At 38.0% G+C, this 21,828-nt stretch overlaps 2 protein-coding genes across 2 annotated transcripts in view; one reads left to right on the top strand and one right to left on the bottom strand.

The window, feature by feature from the left end:
- ACTR3 (actin related protein 3) overlaps positions 1-17,217 on the bottom strand; it is a 66,240-nt gene extending 49,023 nt beyond the window's left edge. Inside the window, exon 1 of the mRNA XM_029934685.1 lies at positions 17,140-17,217. Coding sequence (XP_029790545.1) covers positions 17,140-17,183 — 44 coding nt within the window. The 5' untranslated portion in view covers positions 17,184-17,217. The remainder of the gene's footprint in view (positions 1-17,139) is intronic.
- Positions 16,446-17,253, top strand: LOC115287882 (translation initiation factor IF-2-like). The gene is made up of 2 exons (XM_029934687.1): positions 16,446-16,558; positions 16,705-17,253. Exons 1-2 carry the CDS (start codon positions 16,492-16,494, stop codon positions 17,229-17,231), a joined length of 594 nt encoding a protein of 197 aa, XP_029790547.1. The 5' UTR covers positions 16,446-16,491; the 3' UTR covers positions 17,232-17,253.
- The last annotated feature ends 4,575 nt before the right edge of the window (positions 17,254-21,828 follow it).

The following is a 21,828-nucleotide window of genomic DNA, read 5'->3' as shown; positions in this document are numbered from 1 at the left end:
ATTAACAAGAAAAAGATGGTACTATGAAGACAGGCTGATCAAGAGTAGTACAGAAATTGCCAACATAAGGAATGGAAAACTGGTGAACACTACAGCTCATATAGATGAGAAAATGATCAAAAAAAAAATAATACTATAAATAACCACGGCCATCATATTAAGATGTAAGGGGCAAATTCCTTCAAAGATACAATCTACCAAAATCAATACAAGATGAAACAAAAAATCTATTTGAATAACCCCAAAGCTTTTAAAGAAAATATCAGTAACCTTCCCCAAAAGCAAACTCCAGGCCCAGGTTTCACTGGTAAATTCTATCACTCATTTAAGTTAGAATTAAACAACAATTTTACGTAAGCCTTTTCAGAAGAGAGGAAAAAGCTTACCCCAAACCCTTTCGTGAGGTAGGCAAAATTCAAGTACCAAAATCAGATAAAGACATTTCAAATAAAGCAAACAGCAGCCCAATATCCATTATGAATACAGATGAAAAAAATCCTTAACAAAACAAATAGAACAACATGCAAAGAGGATATAAATCATAACTAAGTGAGGCTTAGCCCAAGAATCCAAACTCGGTTTAGCAGTCGAAAAATCAAGCTTCTGCTTTTTCAGAACACCTCAACTGATTCACTGGTTTGAAGACTACTCAGTAAGTTAGCAGTCTGATGCCTGCTTACCGCACCACTCCCCCCGCCCCCCAGACTCACCCAAATACTTCACCTGCATAATCCTCAACCCCTACAAAACACATTTTTTATCTAAAATAGAATTACTCTTATAATGCTTTAATAATTATAATTAGGAACAAAACATACAAATCTTGAGCACTTACATAACAGAAATGCTCATCCCTCTTTCCACTGTTGTTTTTGTTTTACTCCAATCCTTTGATTCCTTATAGGCCCTCTCCAAATCTTCCATTTTCATCATTCCTTTTGGAGACATTTGATTTTCATAGTACTATTCCTAAGCAAAATTAGTACAGTCCTAATGCCTTCCAACTGGCTATTCTTTAATAAATGGTGAATAAGTATGTGTGTTCATGTATGTGTACTTTTAATATTAAGTACATCTTGTTACCTTGAAATATCTTTAAAAAACTTTCAAACCTAGTCATTTTTAATCTCAATTCTAAACAGGAAAATAACATTTTGTGAATGTCCTATCTTTTTTTGATGTCAATTGTAAACAGAAATTTACATTTAAATGCAGAGTAGAAATAAAATTACAAATCAAGAAAAATTCTATTACAGAATGCATTCTTTTTTTTCTTCTGTAAGTCTACAAAAGAAACAGAAAATTGTGAGGCATCTGAGTGGCTCAGTAAATTAAGCATCTGACTTCAGCTCAGGTCACAATCCCACAGCTGAGTTTGAGCCCCACATGGAGCTCTGTGCTGAGAGCTCAGAGCCTGGAGCCTGCTTCGAATACTGTGTCTTATCTCTCTCTCTGTCCCTCTCCCACTCATTCTCTCTCTCTCTCTCAAAAATAAACATTAGAAAAAAAAAGAAACAAAATTGTCATTGTCTCCAGCTAGGGGGATGGAGAAAATGAATTTTCTAAATTTACACTGTCATGTCTTAAATGATCTAACCATATACATTTAAGACATAACAACAGTGTCACATTACTTTTTTAATTAAAAGAACTTCTGAACTGATAACATTAGCCCATTAAAAATTTTTATTAGTAACACTGGAAAAGTACTAATGTAAGTTACCCTACCATGCCTTTCCCTAGCGACCCAGTTGACATCCCAAGAGTAAATCATTTACATATCCCAGAAATAATTCATGCACGGACATGTACATATATTACTTTAATTTAAAATATATCATTGGCTTATGTAGGAAGTCAAATTATTAATCCACTTAATTCCTTATGCTTTCCTATATTTCTAAAAAAGTGTCACTTTCTAAATAGTTTTTAAAAAGAGAACATAAAATGAAAAAGGCAAAGCCATCTTATCTAATGTTTATGAAACTTATAAGCACAATACAGTATTTTGGGAAACTAAACCAAAGAAGCAGGTTAGATTTACAGAAACTCTCCCTGAGTTATACAGCAATGGGGGGGAAAAAAAAAACCTCTGATGCTTATTTTGGCCAGCAAGGAGGAGAAAGAAATTGGAAATGGCTTAGAGAAGGAAATATAGTAAAGATTAAAAAGCATCTTTGAAGTTATCAAAGACTTTGTGACTTTTGAAAAATAGTAGTGAAAATATAATAAAGTTAGAAGAAAGGGATTACCTGCACTGGGAGAAATGAATGGCAAAAAGCAAATGAGTTTTATTTAAGAAATGGTTGGTCTATCATGGTCCTAACTGCCTCTAGGGCAGGGAAAAATGGATTTGGGAATAGTCATCAGTAATGTGCTTTTTTTTTTTTAATGTTTTTTATTTATTTTTGAGAGACCTAGAGAGACGAAAGCACATGCAGGGGAGGGTCAGAGAGAAAGGGAGACACAGAATCCAAAGACAGGCTCCAGGCTCTGAGCTAGTGTCAGCACAGAACACGACATGGGGCCCGAACCCACAAACAGCGAGATCATGACCCAAGCTGAAGTCAGATGCTTAACCTACTGAGCCACCCAGGTGCCCCAGTAATGTGCTCTCTTAAAAAGAAATGAAACAAACATGATAAAATGTTACTAGGTAATAATAGTGATAAGACTATCTTATATTATTCACTATACTTTTCTAAAAGAAAAAACATTTAAAGATTATTTTTAAATAATAAAACCAGTTAGTTACGCTTGTAATGTAACACATTAGCATCCCTTATGTTTTTAATTCTGGGGGCGCCTGGGTGGCTCAGTCAGTTGAGCACCTAACTCCAACTCAGGTCATGATTTCACAGTTCATGAGCTCAAGCCCTGCATCCAGCTCTCTGCTGTCAGCAGAGCTGGCTTCAGATCTTCTGTCCCTCCCTCTCTCTCTCTTCCCTGACTTGTGCACATGCTCGCTCTCTCGCTCGCTCTCTCTCTCTCAAAAAATGTTACTTTTAATTCAGCAAATTCAAATTTTACTTATTAAAAGCATGTAGTTAACAAAGAGTACTTTTACTTAACACATGGTTCACATTTCTTTTTGCTTTGAAAACAATCTCACAGCAAAAAGCAAAAAGTTATTTGAAGATTCCAATATGTTACTGATACTGAACCACTAATGGGAATAAAATCTTAAAAAAAATACAGTTCAAAAATGACTGGAATAAAAAGCTACAACAACAACAAAAATCATTCCAGAAAAGAACAAATATGTATTGAGGTTATTATGCTAAATATAGTATATGTACCTAGAGCCTATGTAAGGGAGAAATGGCACTAGATATAATTTTAACTTTCCATGTTTCATCAGTCTTCAACCATGTAACAAAATGAATATAAAACCTCTAAATTTTAGGATGGAAAGAACCCTTAATGATCTAGTGCAACCCACATTTTCCAGAATTTCTTTGTATTGACAACTACTATTTTAAAGTTGAAAGAATTCCACCTCAATATGAGTAGCTTACATCTTTACTATATAACAAACACAAACTATATATTAAGCATAATTATCAAATTATAAATGAAATTGGAGGTCTACAAATGAATCCCAATGCTTAACTTCTATAATACCTCAATTCTCAGCTTAGCTATCATTTCTTTTTACTTCTAGTGTTAGGAACTTTTACAACAAGAAAGCAGTTATGGAGAGCCTGGGTGACTCAGTCTGTTAAACATCTGACTCTTGGTTTTAGCTCAGGTCATGAACTCACGGTCCGGTCCGTGAGTTCTAGTCCTGCATTGGCCTCTGTACTGACAGAGTGGAGCCTGCTTGGGATTTTCTCTCTCCATTTCTTCCTTCTCTCTTTACCCTTCGGGTATGTGCTCTTGTTCTCTCTCAAAATGAATAGAATAGAATAGAATAGAATAGAATAGAATAGAATAGAATAGAATAGAATAGAATAGAATAGAATAGAATGCAGTGGCTAATTTATTGGGAATATTGGCTATAAAGATAATTAGCAATTATTTAAAGAGCATTTGCAATGTCCTCCAGTGTTCTGCTCATTAAAGTCAATGTTTAGTGCGACACAAAAAGACTGATAGACTGAGTGAAGGAAAATGGACTCCTCTGTGTCTACAGAAACAACATTTTCCCAATCCGTAAGATTTAAAATCTAAAATCTAACTCCTTTTCACTAGTGGGAAAGAAAGAATATGGACCTTAGAATCAAAAAGTTATCAGTGAAATGCTTGTTGTACCATTTACTATCTATCTTATGATCATAAACTGTATTCCTACTGTGTAAGGAATAAAACTGAATTCACAAGGCTGTCACGAGGATTAAAGAAGGTAACTGTAGATGACACTATATATTTAGTAAACTTTTCCTCCCCCAGATCTTTTTCCTGTATCCATGAGCCTCCTTTTACTCCTCTACCATGCCTGTGATTATTTTTTCAAAGACTTAGCAAGTTATCCCAAACTTTTTGATGATCTACATAATACATTGCCAATCAAACCAATTCGAACCCACTGTTTCCCATTTAAAATCTTTCTGAAATAAGGCTGGATATAAATGAGTAAAATTAACTACTTTCTGTCACACAGCTACAAATGGGGTCAATTTCAGGTAGGGCAATCTCCTAATTGATTCCTCCCTCAAATATTTTGAAATTCCTGACTGACCTCCCTCATCAATAAAATGTTACTGAGCATTACTAAATATAATGCACAAGGCAATAACTTGGAGAGTGAACAAAAAAGACATCCTACCATCATAAAGCTTCCAATTTAGCTTACTTTAACAAGGTTTTCCTTCCCTTAGATCTATCATATCCTACTTTGCATTTCCAAGAATTTGAGCAAGTTTAGCTCCTTCATAAACCATCCTCCAAATACTACAGCCTTTAATAATGTTCCCAATTAAACACTAATATGCCATATTTAATTATTTCACATACATCTCTGGAGCTAGACTGTTAAGTCTTTTAAGGAATAAAATCATGCTATAGCTTTCTAAATATACCACAGAACAGAACTGAGAATTCCAAAAGTGAAATAGTTGATCACTTGTATGTTGATTACGCATATAAGTAGTTGATTATTTTTATAAGATCTTTAACTATAGCTGCAGTTGTTACTGTATGTCAATTATTTTGCTATGTTCCTTATATTATCCCTAATCATCAAAAGCATGCAAAATGGATGTTTATACATGGAGAAACTGCAGCTCACAAAGAAACCACTTCCAAGAGATATGAAAGCTAGATATGAAATTAAGTATCCATCAGCCTCCAAAGTCAATGTCTTTTGTACTCCTTTTAAACATGAGTGGTTACTTCCAAAATAAAACCAGAGAAAGAACAGGATAGTATATTATGCTAGCTATGTGATCTTTGGCAAGTAATTTACGCTCTCTGTGTCAGTTTCATCTGTAAAAAAGAATAAAAGTACCTACCAAAAAGATTAGGCATCAAATGTATTAATATTTGTAAAGCAACTAGAACAGTGCCTGGCACACACTAGGCACTATATAACTGTTGGCTATTATTTTTATCATCAAAAAACACCATAATGAAGTCATCAAATGTGCTTCCTACACTAATAAACTTGGTTTATGATAGATTATGGCTTCGTACTAGCTACAACATAAAGACCAAAGTAGTGCAGAATTCAAGGACATTCAGACCTCCATAATCCAGTTCAACGTATCTTTTTAATCCAACTCAAAAAGCACTTACTGAGCACCTATCATACATCAGACACTTTCACTACTTTCTGTACCTATATCTGCACCATATGAAACATCACTATTGCCTCGCACCATATCAAACCTAACATATCCAAATTCAACCTATATTTTTCTCCCCTCACTTTGTTTCCTTCCACTGTTCTCTCACCTGGTACATTAGTCCCATTTCTGCCTATTAATATTTTACTCATCCTTAAAGGCCTACTTTAGTTATCATTTCTTCCAGGAAGCCTTTTTTTCATCTTCCCTGGAAAAAGTACATTTTCCTTCACCTTTGATTCCAAAAGGTTTCATTTATACTTGCCACAACATTTATCATATTGTTACAATTATGTACATGTAAGCTTCCTAAAGGCAGGCACCATTTCCTAATCATCTTTATATTCCCCACATCAAGAGTATTGCAAAAGTATGCATTTGCGGATCTTTACTACAGCTCCTGAGAAACAACTTTTCCAACTATAACCAAAATAGATGCAAAAACTACTTCCTATTTCCTAGTTTTGTTTATAAATATACACAGGCAAATATTGACATATATATGTGTATGTGTGTATATATATTTACTATGTATGTAATCCCATCATGTTCTGAGGAAAACAAAAGTACAGCTCAAATTCTCTCAATTATTATTATCTGAGGTTTATTATCAATTATTATTTACTATCAATTATTATTATCTCTGGTTTATTATTTTTAAATTTTTTGAAGCTTAAAGAAATAGCCTGTCACATCACTGCATTTATCGAGAAGGTCCTACTTTCCAAAATACTCCATACTCCCAAAATAACTAGACTGTTATACCTCTGTCCTAATGAAAAATCCCATATTATTCACACCATCATTAATTATTCCTTTCAAAAAAAAACTGCTCTTTCATATATTTAGATTGAACACTCTGTGAAACTTTTTTTTCCCCAAAAGTTTTTGTACTTTTGGAAAAGAATGTGTTAATTTAAACTGCTAAGTAGTAAAGGATCAAGCAATTATCAAAATAAAATAAGGAATTTAAGGCAACATAAAGAAAAATGGGCACAGTCACTCCTTCTGCGAGCATCAAATCCCCACTCCCATTCTGATGAACCCACCAAGGATAAAATCTTTGCAGAACGTAAAACTTCACACCCCTTTATAGTACTCCCGTCAGCTAGTACACATCACATGACCTATGTCTAACCAATGTGAGCTTATGTAAGAACGCTGACCATCCCACAGATGTTTTAGAATTCATACTGCTAGTCTCTATCTAGCTGCAGCATCTTGCAGACTTCAGGCAGCATGACTTTGACAGCAGGCTCTCACTAACTGGCCTCTCCTTTCCTCTGCTTTTCTGACCCCAGTTCTCCAGCCTTCCCATCGATTTTGTGATGTACACCATATCCTTTCAATAATTCATGTTTTGCCTTATATAAGCTAGTTATTTTATTGTTTGCATCCAAGATTTCCACAAGTTACATTTCTCTCATTTGTACTTCTCATGGAGTCTTTTCAACTTAAATCCTATTTCAGTTTTTTTAAAGCCAAAGTTTTGTTTTGCTTTTTATTAAAAATGTTTATCTTGACAGAGACAGAGAGACAGCAAGCAAGGGAAGGGCAGAAAGAGAAGGAGAGTGAGAATCCCATGAACCCTGAGATCGAGTAACCAACTGAGCTGCCCAGGCACCCCTTGTTTTGCTTTCAAAAGAACTTTCCTGACAGGAAGACAACTTGACACAAGGCAGACCCCTTTGAAATGCATTTTGGAAGCTATAAAATTCTCAGCTAGTCTATTATACAAACAACAAATTAAGGAAGGAAAGAAAAAAAAGCCCAACAAAGTCTCTTTCCTTAGCTCTATTACCACTAACTTTTTTAATTAGCGTGAAGCAAAATTTTTAAATAAGTACTTATTAAATAGGAAACATAAGTTTCTACTAAAACTATAACTTTTCAGATAAAATGCATCAAAATTCATTACATACTTGAGATAACAATCTCTAAATACTGTCTCAGACAGGGTGCCTGGGTGACTCAGTTAGGTGTTTGACTTCCGCTCAGGTCATCATCTCACATTTTGAGTTCAAGCCCCACATTGGGCTCTCTGCTGTCAGCACAGGGCCCACTTCAGTTCCTCTGTCACCCTCTCTCTCTATCCCTCCACCCCCACACACACTCTCTCAAAAACAAACACTTAAAAATAAATAAATTATATTTTATGGATAAAAACTAATTTCTGGTAACCCCTATGTTTCTCTTAACCTATATATTCACTATATTCCAACTCAAATACCAAACATTAAGTCTTGAGTCCAATTAAAATTTTTTCTTATTAAAAAAAATTTTCTTATTTATACTTCTATATTCTTAAGTTCTTACTCTGAAGTTCAACTGTTTCATTTCTGTGTTTTATGCGGTCAGGAATGAGAGAAATGACTTTTGTAATGCATTAATTATTCATTTCAAACAGTAACCTCAGAAATATACCTTCATTCTGAAATTATATGTAATTAAATGTTATTTCCTTGAGTTGTCCTGAATGAACCAGCAACTATCAGTTTTATCACGTTTGACAAAATTTCTGTTCTCACAATATTCAAAGTTAATAAATAATTCTACGTCAATTAACCTGCTTGTGTTTCAGGTTAATCAAATCAATGAACTCGTCACTAAGACTACCCTATATATCTCATATTTATAGTAAAAATCAGCAATTCTAAAAAAGATTTTTTTAAATGTATATTTAAATTTGAATATTCTCCCCAAACTCAGTTAACAATTTAATTGCTCTTACAGAATATATCCCAACTGAGGGCAATGAGCTCTGGAGTCAGATTGCCTGAGGGCTCAGACTCTAGATCTACTATTTAACCACAGCCACTATTTTCTTGAGCAGGCTACTTAAGTTCTGGATACCTCAGTTTCCTCATCTTAAAATAGTAATTATATCACAGTACCTATACCTCATAGGGTTTCTGAAAAGGTTACAAATAATTATCTAAAAAACATAACTCTTAAATGGCTTTGAAAGGCTGACTTGTACACACCCACGCAATGTCTTTAAATAACTGAAATCCAAAAATAAAAATAATTTTAAGATTTAAATAACTGAAACAATAAAAAAGCTTATTTCCTTAAAAAAAAAGCATTAACTCCAAAATAATAGTTTCTGAACTTGGTTTAAAATGTTATGATGGGAAATAATTCGTTTTTCATTTGTGCCATCCAGTATGTATTCGTACTGCCCAAAAACCCCAAGGATTTCATGTACTGCACCATGCCTCAACCAAAACCACTCTAACATACTTTGTGTCATTTCGACTAGTAATAAGAAACTTCAACTAATATAATTCATAAATGTGAACTCCTAAGAAAATTTAAGAGAACGCAACAAGCTATCAATTGATAGCTAGGAACACACCTGAAAGATATTTCTCAACTCTGGATCTCTGTTTCGCTTCTAAATAGAGAGGGTTAAATTATTTCTCTAAGTCTTTTTTTTCAGCTCCATAATTCTATGTCAATCATGAGGCACTTCCCTTAATTCACATTAGTTTCACATATTCACTTTAAAAGCTATTTTTGTGGCCTCAATGTAACTGAATTTAAAAATGCTTATAGCGAAGAAAAATGCACCATATTTAATTTACTAAGTTCTAAGACTTTAAGGAAACAAACAACTGAGTTTTATCATAGAATGATACGAACAATTCAGTATATATTTTTACAAAGTTCCAAAACCAACCTTAAACTGTAAGGCATTTTGTACCCTAATTCCCCATTTTAAGACTTTCAATCTCCTTGTCATAACCCCTCATTCACACTAAATACTGCAACTGAAAACGTCTTCAACACCCTTCCGATGAATATTGCATTTTCACGCTGGGCAAGAAAACTTGAGAATATTTAAAGATGTAATGTTCAACATCAGAAGAGATGAAGAAAATACTCTTGTGAGGTATGTGTTAGGAGTAGAGAGAAGTTAGAAAGAAAATTTTTTCAGACCACACAAATTCAAGACTGTTCCATTCCTGGTTGTAAGGAGTATGTAAGAATGACTTGAATTTAAAAGTCAACAGTTTTGGGGCACGTAGGTGGCTCAGTGGGCTAAGTATCCATCTTAGCTCAGGTTACAATCTCTCGGTTATTGAGTTTGAGCCCTGCCTTGGGCTGTGGGCTGCCAGCTCAAAGTCTGGAGCTTGCTTTGGATTCTGTGTCTCCCTCTCTCTCAGAGATAAACATTTTAATAAATAAATAAATAAGTCAACAGTTTAGAAAGTGTTTGGTTTTTTTTTTTTAATCCTGGAAGAAAATTAGGAAAATTCCACAAAATGGTCCTTTGGAAAAATTAAGATATTATTTGTCTTTTTGTTCTGGTATTAATCAATTATGGAAGTGTCTCATTTATATATTGTATGATATAAAGGTCCATATAAAGATATAAAACACTAGTAAACAAAGTAATATGTCACTAACCTATTCTGAAGAACCAAATTTAACACATTAATCCAATAACATCACCTTATCTTGCACTGTCACTTAACAATACGTGAATTTATAAGAAACTATAAATCATGTTAATGGAGTGTTATTATTACTTAACTGCCTTGCTCTTACCTCTCTGAGCCAGATCAGTATGCTATTACAGATCAGTAATGTCATTAAAGAGCCTACATGTTTCAACAGAATTAAAGATGAATACTGAAATGCTTTTCTTATAGAAGAATTCTGTTTCAGAAAACATTACTTGAAGCTACATTTTAACCATTCCACACTTCTGCCCCTATTCCAATCATTTATCTGTTTTCACTTGTTGGAGAGGGCGCACACTGGACAAGGAAGACCATTGTGGTGAGCTAAAATCTCCTCCTAAGGATTCCACCTCTAAAACAAAGTGAGAGGAGACAGATGACTGGCTGTCAGCGTGGCTGACTTGACTTTAAGCCACAACTGCTCACTCATTCTTACTGTGAAATTCAAGAAGCCAGATTACACAGCCACGATTTCTAAAAGACAGAACATTAATATTCAATCTTTGTTTCTCTTTATCATTTCATTAGCTTCCATTTATAAATTGTAATGATAATCGCCACATCTCCACCTTCATTCCTGAGGTTCCTATAGTTTTAACTTCTCAAATGTTTCCAACTATGGTCCTAGTCCAAATTCAGTAACAAATTCAAATAACAAGCCTTACTCACCTTCTAAAAACCAACTCCCTTATTGTCCCACTCAAACTCAAAAACTTGAAATTATCATTGATGACTATTTACAATCCATCACAAGCAAATGCCAAGCCTAGCTATACCTCCATCTCTCGAATCAGCAAAAACATTTCAACTGTGCAAAGAACTGTGTTAAACCAAGCACTGCAGGAGAAAAAAATAAATGAGCATAAACACTGTGTTCCTTTCCTTAAAAACTTCAATTCAATAAAAACAGTAGCTCAGTGATAATTGTAATTACAATGTATCAAGTTATTACCATGTGTTAAGCACAGTTCCTAACCATTTTCAAGCATTATCTCAAAAAACAACATCTCTCTCACACACACACACACACACACACACACACACACACACACACACACAAACACACACACCAAAAAGGTAGATACTATGATCTCCAAATTACATATGGGGAAAATATAATGTGCAGAGTTTGAAGTCCACAAAGTCATACAGCCAGAAAAACTTGAACTCAAAAATGGCTATGACTACAAAGTCCTTGCTAACCATAAATAATACAAAATATAATTGCATAAGAGAAGTATAAACAATAAAGAAGCAATTTTCCCCAAATTTCTCTCTTCTGCTCTTTTCCTACTATCAATACCCTATTTCAGAACTTGTGCAAAGCTGGTGCTGGGAAGGTTGGTTAAAAATCATCTAGACAGACCAATTATATGAATATTCCTAGGCCCAACCCTTGAGATTCTGAGTCACTGGGTATGGAGTGTCTCCCAGGCGGTTTTTTTTTTTAAACCATACACCTAATTCTTGTTTAGCCTTTCATCTGCCCATTCATCCAACAACAATGTGAGTTCATATTCTATGTGTCAAGTCCCATAATTTCATCCCAAATACCTCCTCTATATCTGATCCAACTTCATTCCACTCTGCAAATATTTTAAAAGTCCTACTTAACAATATTTAACTCCTCTCATAAAGGATTTTTTATTCCATAGCAAATAAAAATATTTTGAATCAAAGTTTTCCTGACATAAAATGAACACCTGGTAAAGTAAGTGCTCAATAAATGTTGGTTCCTTTTCACCTGACGAAAGTATTATTTCATTATGTTATTACATAGTCCTCAGATTGTAAGGGAAGGGAGTGGTACAACATGTGCTAAACAGGCTAAACACAAGAAGTGGCTACTCTCCATTCTGCTGCATATGCGTTTCCTTCCCCTCTGTATATTCAAATCCTTAAAAGGAGAGTGTATCCTACCTTCACTAATACATCTTGGACCCTTCCTAACCACAATAATCTCGTTCCTTACAACCTATGGAACAGCTAATACTGTCAGAAAAGTAAAGATCATAATATTTGATTAAGTGGTCTTTTACCATTCTTTTTAAAATGATTTTTAGCTCTTGTCTCATTCAGATTCTTGAGAGCAGATTGTATTACACATTTTCGTTATAATTCCAAGGGAGTCTCACCTGCTGCCAAGTATATAGTTAGCCTTAGATTTGGCATACCACTTTTTCTACCTGTAAGAGTGATCCTTAAGTCACTAACATAACTTTCTGCCTTTACAACATCAAAAATGAATTGTCAAAAAAAATATCAAAATGACTAAAAACTGCCAAAGGTTCATCCTCTATGTAAGAAACATATCATATAGTATAAGGGCTCTCCCACACTTACTTCCTATAATAACTTGGGTAAGTAGATTAATTTCACTAAACCCTAAATTTTTCTGTCTATAAAATAGAGATAATTCTTAGATTGGTGTGAAAAGTAAATGAGATAAAGCATTTAGCGCTAGACCTGATAGGTAATTCTTCATAGATACTGGCTATTAGTATTTCCTCAGAGTAACTTTTTTCCAGAAGTTAAATTTAAGCAAAGTGACAAGAAAATAAGTTAGGAATTCATGTATCTTTTATATATACATACATATATATATATATATATATATATGTACACACACACACACATAAAATCAGAAAGATCTGCACAAGAATGGTTTCTCTAATTCATTAAATCAAATGTGTAAGGCTATGATTTATAATCACATTTTAAAGAAGAATAGAATTAACCCTACTAATAAAGCAGTGTGCATAGTTCTGATAAGGTGCTCAGGAGTCCCCACAGTGTAACAGAAAGAACACAGGGCTTCAATACAGAAAAGCTTACGTCCAAATAGCAACTCTTACCACCTGCTTACTACATGCTGTTAAAAAAGTATATTAAATTTGTAAAATCCTGTTTTCTCACTTGTAAAATGAGGTTAAAACAGCTGTCACAAAACTAACTAAAGTAAATAAAACCCTGGCCAGCAGATCCCCCACTAGGGGAGCTTTCCATTCTGTCCTTAAAACTAAATTTCTGAGCAGTGTTTTACAACTAGGTCAGAAGGTTCATTACATACAATGTATATACAACCCAAAGTTCATATTTCAACACAAAATTTGGATGCAGGAAAACAGATTGGCGGGAAGAGAAAGGAGAAAGATTGTAGGTAAGTCTAACTAAGAATCCAACTTCTCAACAAGAGCCTGTATGTTATGCTTCAAACAGCAGGTAAAACATGACCCGTGAAGGAGTAAGAATTTCTGGTACTAAGACACTGTGAATGCTTCTGTCCTTAGAGACGGCTGGAGAAATAATTATTAAATATTATGTACAGAACTCACATATGAAACATGAGCCTGCCACTTATGTTTTTCCCCACACACTCAGCTCTTCCACACTGGTTCTCAAAGAAAATCGCCCTACCTGCACTAATTGCTACAATGTAGCCACAGTATGAATTACAGGAGCTCCTTATCCACTGACTCCAACAAAATATTTATGCTTATATTGAAATTTCTCGGAAGCTTGAATCAATTATGGAAATTCCTGAATTCATTCTAAATCTGAATATATCTAGCTCCCAATATACAGCTCTACAAGGCCATATTAACTCCTGCTATCATAATGGAGATAATTTACCAACAAAGTATTTATCAGTGAAAAAAGAAAGACATAAAGAGGAAAAGGCAATTTCACAATGCAGAGTTGTGTAATCAAGCTATAGCATAGAAGAGTACATAAGGAATTCCTTCATTTAGCTTCAGTGTTCAAGAAATGAATGAAAGAAATGAATGAAAACACGCAAACTATAATTTAGGATCCTCTTAACTTTGCATGTGTTACAATGTTATAAAAATGTTTATTTTAAAAAGATGTTTCCCTTAGGGCACCTATGTGTCTCAGCCAGTTGAAGAGTTTGACTTCAGCTCAGGTCATGATCTCACAGTTCCTGAGTTTGAGCCCCGCATCCGGCTCTCTGCTGTCTGTGCTGAGCCTGCTTCAGATCCTGTCCCCCTCTCTCTGTGCACTTCCCTTGTTCCTGCTCTATCAAAAATAAACATTAAAAAAAAAGATCAATGTTTCCCTCATCACGGGTAGCAGGTTTGAGTTTTGTAATTCTAATATTAGGCTACCAGCTCTATCAATGAGAATCTCTACCCAAATTTTATTCTACAGTACTATACCAGTGAGGACAAAAAAAAAGTGTAGATATGATATCATATGAAAGTATTATTTCTAAATTCTTTTCAAAAGGAGTTATTTTCTTTCATGATCTGAGCTTAGGTGATTCTTTATCTTATGGTGAGATACAGGATCTTTGCTAGAGGATCTCTAAAGTCTGGGGTATTAAGCTTCAGGTTTCCTAACTCATAGCTTTTCATAGCTGAGAACATTAAATTTCATAGATGGTCACTTTTTCAGTCATCATTTTCCTAACTTACATAATGAAATGGAATGAGCAACCAGATTCAGGTTATAACTATTCACTTACGTTAAGTAGGTAATTGTAATTATAGACCAAACAGATGAATACATTCTCTAAAGCACAAAGGAAAACACAAATTACTGGCGCACAATCTGCATCTGGGGACCACAGTATTCTGTAATACAGAACTCCCTATTAAGGCCTTACTAAGATATGCCTATCGCAGGCCCCATCTCAATGAGCTAATAAAGAGAGCCCCATCTCTCTGTGCTAATAAAGCTGAAGGTGTGACTTTCCTGGAGTTGTATTAACAGGCAACACCGAAGACTAAAAAACCTTTTAAAGACCATACAGATGATAAGAACGGCAAGAGAGAATGGGAATCTTAATCAGTGCCATTTAAATCATGACTGTCCAGTTAACTACCTCACCTTGTGAGGTAAAACTAATGTAATAACGTCAAATGTGATAATGTAATAATAACTGAAATTTTAAAATAAAAATAATCCCTAGAATAGACTGAACCCCTCCTGCACCTCCTGGTCACTCAGCATGTGTTTTAAATTCAGGGTTGCCCTACCAGAAGGAGGTCACTTAAGGACAGTCAACCTCAATGAAATACCTAATACACTAACTCAAAAATAACCAGAACTGTATTTCAAAAAGGGAAAAACAGAGTGAGAAATGGTAACATCCAACTTAAGATGTAAACCATGTTAGTTATTAGGGTTACAATTATCTACACTAATTTTGTTAACAGCCCCATAATTTCTAAAGCATAAAAAATTTAATTATGCAGCAGTATTTTCCATTTTAACAAAACACACTTGAAAATTCCTTCTCAGGCGAAATCTAATTTTAGAACTGACCCTAAGCAGGGAACTACTCACCAATTAGACTAAGGGGGGAAAAAGGAAAAGAAAATACTGACTCAAGAAAATCAGACTGGATAAAAAATAACTTTAATAAGCTGACCGTTAGAACAATACATTTAGAAGTTCCAAGGCTAAAGAGGGCTGGTGATTCCCAGAGAAAAATATTAATAAATCGGTTGTTTCCATATGCACAGTGGGGATTTTAGAAACAAAGTTATGAGCATGAAGATTAGAGCTGTTGTATGAGAGCAAATGGAGTGAGGAACAGATTAATAAAAGGAGGGAGCCTGGCACTCAACCGCTCATAACCCCCCCCAACTGGATCATTTGATACCCCCCCAACTGGATTATTTGAGGAATGAGAAATGTAACAGCAGCAGAGGACACATACACACACACACACTCCCAGCGCTGAAACTTAAAGCAGTTATTCCACATAAAAAATATCTCTATTTCTATGAAAACACAAGTGTGCCAAACTCCTAAGACTCCTATTTATTTGCTTTAACGCCATTCTACATGTTAACAAACTACCTTCCTGATCTGGTGGCTCCGAAAGCAAGCACGTCCCTTTATAACCCAGTACCACCTTCCTTCTCGACTTGAGATACCTTCACAGAATGAAGGCACAAAACCTTAACGATTTTCCTGGGTGCTTCCCTTCCTCCTACCTCGCGAAACGCTAATACATATAATTTTTGAGCTCACATAAATTGATAACTAGCACCAGCAACTCAATCTAACTGAAATATGCTTAACCGTGGAAGTTCTAATAAGAGGTGTTCAGGTTGGAAACGAAAAACTACCTTATAAGGGTATGAAAGACAGAAAGCAGGAAGCGGCTTTGACAAAACTAAGGAAGTTGCAGCGCGCTTGCTCACTGGGGGGACTTTTTCGAGGCAAGAGAAGTAACACATGACATCTTTCTCTCTCACATTAAAATGGGACTTGGTTCACCGGTAAAAGCGCAGTGGGAGATGGAAGAGACCGAGAGTCGGAAAGGAAGAGGTGGGTGGTCGAATGAAAGCCCCGACCCAGGTTCCCATTTTCGGAGTCGGATTCTTCCCTTTCCCCACCCACACCCTGGGCAGGGTTGTCACAGCGATCTTGCAAAACCTACAAGGAGTGCTTCTCTTTGCTCGCTCCTCTGCCAGGCTGTCCCCGCGCTCGATCCACTCCGTCCCGAAACCCACGGAACAGGAAGGGACGCCGAGGAAAAGGAGAGCCGGGCGCGCCGGACCGGCGACCACCCCGACCGCACCAAGGGCCCCGGAGGGACGACCGACCCCAAGTCTCCTCGGGCGGCGCTGCCCACCGCGATGGGGGAAGGGCCGGGAGCGGTCCCGCCGAGCAAGCCGCCCCCAGGAGGGTTCTCGGCCCCGCACCCCTGCCCGGGTCCCGGAGGGTGAAGCGAGGCGACGAGGGAGGCCCTGGCTCCGGGCCCCACCCCTCGCAACCCGGCGGAGCTACGACTGACACGGCCGGCGGCAGCACCTTGCCGCAACACACATCTCCCGACCTCCACCCTCCCCCGCCATTTGCGCCCCTTGCGCCTCAGTTTCCCGACCCCCGCCCGTCAGCCCCCTTACCCCGTGCCACAGTCCACCACACAGGCCGGCAGCCGTCCCGCCATCTTCCTCCTCGCCTGCTGCTGCCGCTGCCGCCGTCTGCTCCGTGCTGATTGGGGCCAGGGATTGGCGGCGGGAGAGCGGAGCTATCTGACCATCCACAGCCGGGCCGCCCTCTCCGTCCGGGGGGGAGCCGGGAAGCCGAAGCAGTAGCGAGAAAGCAGCAGGTTCGGTCAGCGGCTACCACTTCCGCAACCCAGGCGGGCAGGCAGTCCCCGCCCTGCCCCGCCGCGGCCTCCTCCCCCTCTGTCTCTCCCCTCCTCCTCCCTCCTGCCCCCACCCTACAACTTCTTCCCCCCAAGCCGCCTTGCCCCGGGAAGCCAAGATGGCTGCCGGTGCCGCCGCCCCGGCCAGGCCAGGCCCAGGCCGCGAGCGCTCCCGCTTCCGGCTCCGAGAAGGAGGGGCGAGAGAGCATGCGCAGTGACGTGCCGCCGCCGGCCTGCGCTCGCGTCCGCATAGTAATGAAGTCCGCTTCGGGTTTTCCAGACCGTAGGGGCGGGGAAGTCGGCCTCTGCTTCCAGATCTCCTTCTGAAGCTGGAAGGGCTTTTTAGTTTCAGTTACTTCAGTGGTAGGTTGAGGGAGGAATAGAACTGCCTCCGGCAGCCGCGAGTATCTTCTCCATGCCCCGGGGAAAACTGGCCCGATAGAAAACGTTCTCAGCGGCACACAACATTCTTGTAACTTGGAGCATCTGCTTTTCTAGGCAGAAAAGCGATACAAGACCGAGGGTGAGCAGTCAGGAGGGATGGGTGAACAAAGGCTTTCACGGTAGCTCTTCTGCCTTTGTGCCGGGTTTTTAGTCATTTCCACCTGTGCGTGGTTACAACATTGCACATTACAAGTGTTACAACATTGTCTAGATTTGTAGCCCCCGCCCACTCCACGGGTAGCCCTGTACCCACGAGGACAAATAGTCCGTTACTCAAGGCTTTTGGATGATGACAAAGATTCCCTCGGAGTAGTTTAAGATTGTACTATTTTACCAGCAGGATTATACCAAGGATTAAGGGCCAAAGAATTGGAGGGGGGTGGGGGAGGCTAAAAACTGGGGAACCCAGAACAATGGTTTTCAAACTTAAATGTGCATCAGAATTACCTGGAAGATTGTTAGAACAGATTTCAGCCCCCCCCCCCCCGAGTTTTCCACTTCGTTTGGAGAAGGGCCTGGTAATTTGCATTTACACCAAGTTCCTGGCAAGGGTCTGGGACCCCACCTGGAGAGAATCTAGAAGTTTAAAAGCTTTCCACCAGGCTTATTCTCTGATAAATCATCAATTTGCTTATATGTCGGAAATAAAAACATTTTCCCTAAAAAAGGTGTCTAGTCACTCCAGGAGATAACAGTATGGTGTTAGAGCAGCCTGAGGAATGGAAGGTGGGTTTTTCATTCATTTAACAGATTATGTATTGCTCACCTACTCAATTATGACAGGGACTGTACTGCCCCTAAAGAGTTATTGGGCCCAAAAATAGATAAGGTCTCTATTCACCGTTCATGATGTAATGGGAAAACATAAATTTTGTTAAAAGCAATAGCAGAGAGCAGGGCCTATGAGAAATGGGGGTGAAGGGTGGAAGAATGGGAGGAAAGTGGAATATAGCTTCTCTGACAAAGCGACATTTCAAAGGTTAGGTAGGAGGTAGTGGAAAGGGTGAGGAGAACCTACCAGAATGGAAGAGCAAGAGTCAAGGACCTGAGGTGGAAAAGAGCTTGGATTGTTTCACAAATTCAAAGAAGACCCAAATGGTCAAAGTGAAGCAAGCCAGGGAAAATGAGAGGTGAAGCCTGAGAAATAAGGAAGAATCAAACTGCAAGGATTTGTAGACTTCTCCATGAATCTTTAGCCTAAAAACAACCTGGAAGACATCAAAGAGATTGAAGCAAGGAAATGTGGCTGCTTTGTAGGAAATGGACCCCGCAAAGAGTGATGTGAGTGGTCTGAGAGTACATGTGTGCTGTAAACCAGGGGTAGAATTCTGTGAGCAATAACACCCAGAAGGGATCAGACATGTGCAGAAGAGACAAGGGGGTGATCATCATCAACTAGTGCCCAGCACTTCCACAGCTCCTCACAGAAAATAGGTAAATAATCCTCCTGGGAGACTTTCTTCAGCGATTGTCTTACAAGAAGTCACACAGAAGTGGTTCTCTGTTCAGATGCATAGTTGGGGTTTTTTTCCCTACATTTTAGATGATGCAAAACGGATTCTTTGCTGCTTTTTCTCCCATCAGTTAAGGTCATTTGGAAGAATAGATGCTTGAAGATAAGCTGTGGCAGAAAAGGGACATGCGGGTTGGTTGGGGTAAACAGTTGTTTCCAGAATTACTTGTAGCAAGCCAGGAGTGAAAGGATCTTACCAGAGGGGTCATAAAAACAGGTTAGGCCCTTGAACAGGTCGCTCAAAGAAACCCACACTGGTGGATCCTCAAGATGGCTGCCTACACTGGCCTTGTGTGGGCTGACACAAAAGTAGTTACATTAAGTGTCAGAAACTGGAATGTTTCCAGGGTAAGCAGGTGACATTATAACTGAAAAGGACCATGAGGAGGTTTGACAATAGAGTCCACATCCCCACCAACAACAAAACTATTGCTATGCAGAAATGTAGACCCAGTATTGCCAGAGCCTCTCTTATTCAAGAAAAGTTGGAAATCTGTATTTTTATCTATTGGTAATTAATTCTTTGCAGGCTATATCTGACCTGTGGGCTACCAGTTTTCAACTTTTGCTTTGAGAAGTCATTTAACAGTTTACTTGTATATTGGATTCACATATACAGCTTATGGCAGTGCTGTATACTGTATCTCATAGATATGAGGAAACCTTCTACAGATAGTCTCTTTCATGTAGCCAAGTCTGACCTTTGTCTGTAAAGGCTGTGACTGTTAGAAGCATTTGGAAGCTTCCAACACTTATTGAAAGTATCATTTGTGCTTGTTCCTCATAATTTGTCTACCGAAACACTTTGCTTGTTTAAGACTCCTCCTACTTCCTACTTGCTACATGCCAAAATTGGTCAACCTCTGTGCTCTTGCTGTGGTTAAGCCTTCCTCAGCTGCATGCTGCATTCAGATGCATCCAGCCAGGACGTTTGTTTGCATATATACCCTTTTTGCTCCAAATACAGGGAAGCAGAAGATGTCAGAGCTGGAAGACCTCACAGAGATTATCTTGTTCAGACATGAAAAGGGAAGCGGTGGTGGATCAGTGGAGTTTGTATGACCACCATATATCCATCCTTTAATAGCATCCTGATTTCTTTGTCATTCAGATCAACCAGGTGCTTGTCACTTTCTAAGCCTGGTCCCCAACATTTCAAGCACTGTAAGTCTTGTAATATCCTTTCAAGAAAGCCCTATTTACTTAAATTGGTAGTAATCAGCATTCATTACTTGCATCAAATTTAAGAACACTAAGTGACATAGAAACCAGGGAATGTAAGTGATTTTCCCAGTATCTTAGAGAAATTAGGGAGCAGGACCCAGACCAAAGCCTGGCTCTTTCCAGTGCTCTTTAGTTGAAACCTCACAACGTTTTTAAATTTTGACTGATATACTGGTTCACAGTTATTGTGTGATCTCCTAGGTTATTTGTAATTTAGCACTCAGCTCTTGATTTTTGCTCAGGACATAATCTCATGGGTTCATGAGTTCTAGCCCCGCATCAGGCTTCACGTTGATAGCACAAAGCCTGCTTGGGATACTCTCCCTCTGGCTCTCACTCTGCTCCTCCCCAGTGCTCACTCTCTCTTTCTCCCTTTCTCTCAAAATAAACTTTAAAAAAATTTTTTTAATGTCTCTGGATCTTAAAATGTCCACAAAATTCACATGTCACTCAATCTCCATTATTTTAATATGGGAAATGTTATTTTTTTTTAAATCAATGTAAGTATTTCCTGCAAGGATGACTATTTTCAAACGAACAGACCAGTATTGATTAAGGGCAAAGAGACAAATGGCCAGGATGGCCATGCAGCCAAGTGGTCAGAGGGAATGTTTGTAAACCGCGGCTTCTCCCTACTCCAGTTGTGTGATCTTCGACAAATTAGTGTGTAGAGAGAGCCCTGAGCTTGAAATTAAGAGACTTGAGTGTGAAATCTTTAATCTGTCTTTATCTATACATTTGCAGAATAACTAACCTGTAGGGTTGTAAAGTTTAAATTTCAAGGAAGCATATTATAAATTATGGGATGGTATTATGGACCAATCAGGAGAACGATAGTTTAATTATAAGATAATGACTCATTTACTTACTACCTAAACAAACAGTCCTGTGTCCTCCTTATCACAAAACTTATCTTGGGGCCTGTGTACTCCTTTAATGCTACCATTGTACAGAATATATTTCAGATCCTATAGCACATTCTTTCAAATATCTCCATTGGTGGCAAATCTTGGGCTTTTTGTGGGTAGGTTTGATTTTTGAAACTTGTCAAAACACATTTTGTTCAGAGCCAAGTCCAGTGAATAAAATGTCTGATCAACTACAGCTATGTTTTCTGATGATCAGCTTTATGTGATTATGAAGTAATAAAACTGGATTCCCAAGGGGACTTGTCAACTGCTGCTGTCTATGAACTTCCAAAAAGAAGTTCTAGAAAGACATTACTCAATGGACACATCCTTAGGATAAAAATGTTCTATTCAT

Source organism: Suricata suricatta, chromosome 3 (assembly GCF_006229205.1).
Source record: "Suricata suricatta isolate VVHF042 chromosome 3, meerkat_22Aug2017_6uvM2_HiC, whole genome shotgun sequence".
Lineage (NCBI taxonomy): Eukaryota > Metazoa > Chordata > Mammalia > Carnivora > Herpestidae > Suricata > Suricata suricatta.
The sequence above is the reverse complement of the archived record's forward strand: the minus strand, read 5'-3'. Positions and strand labels throughout refer to the sequence as shown.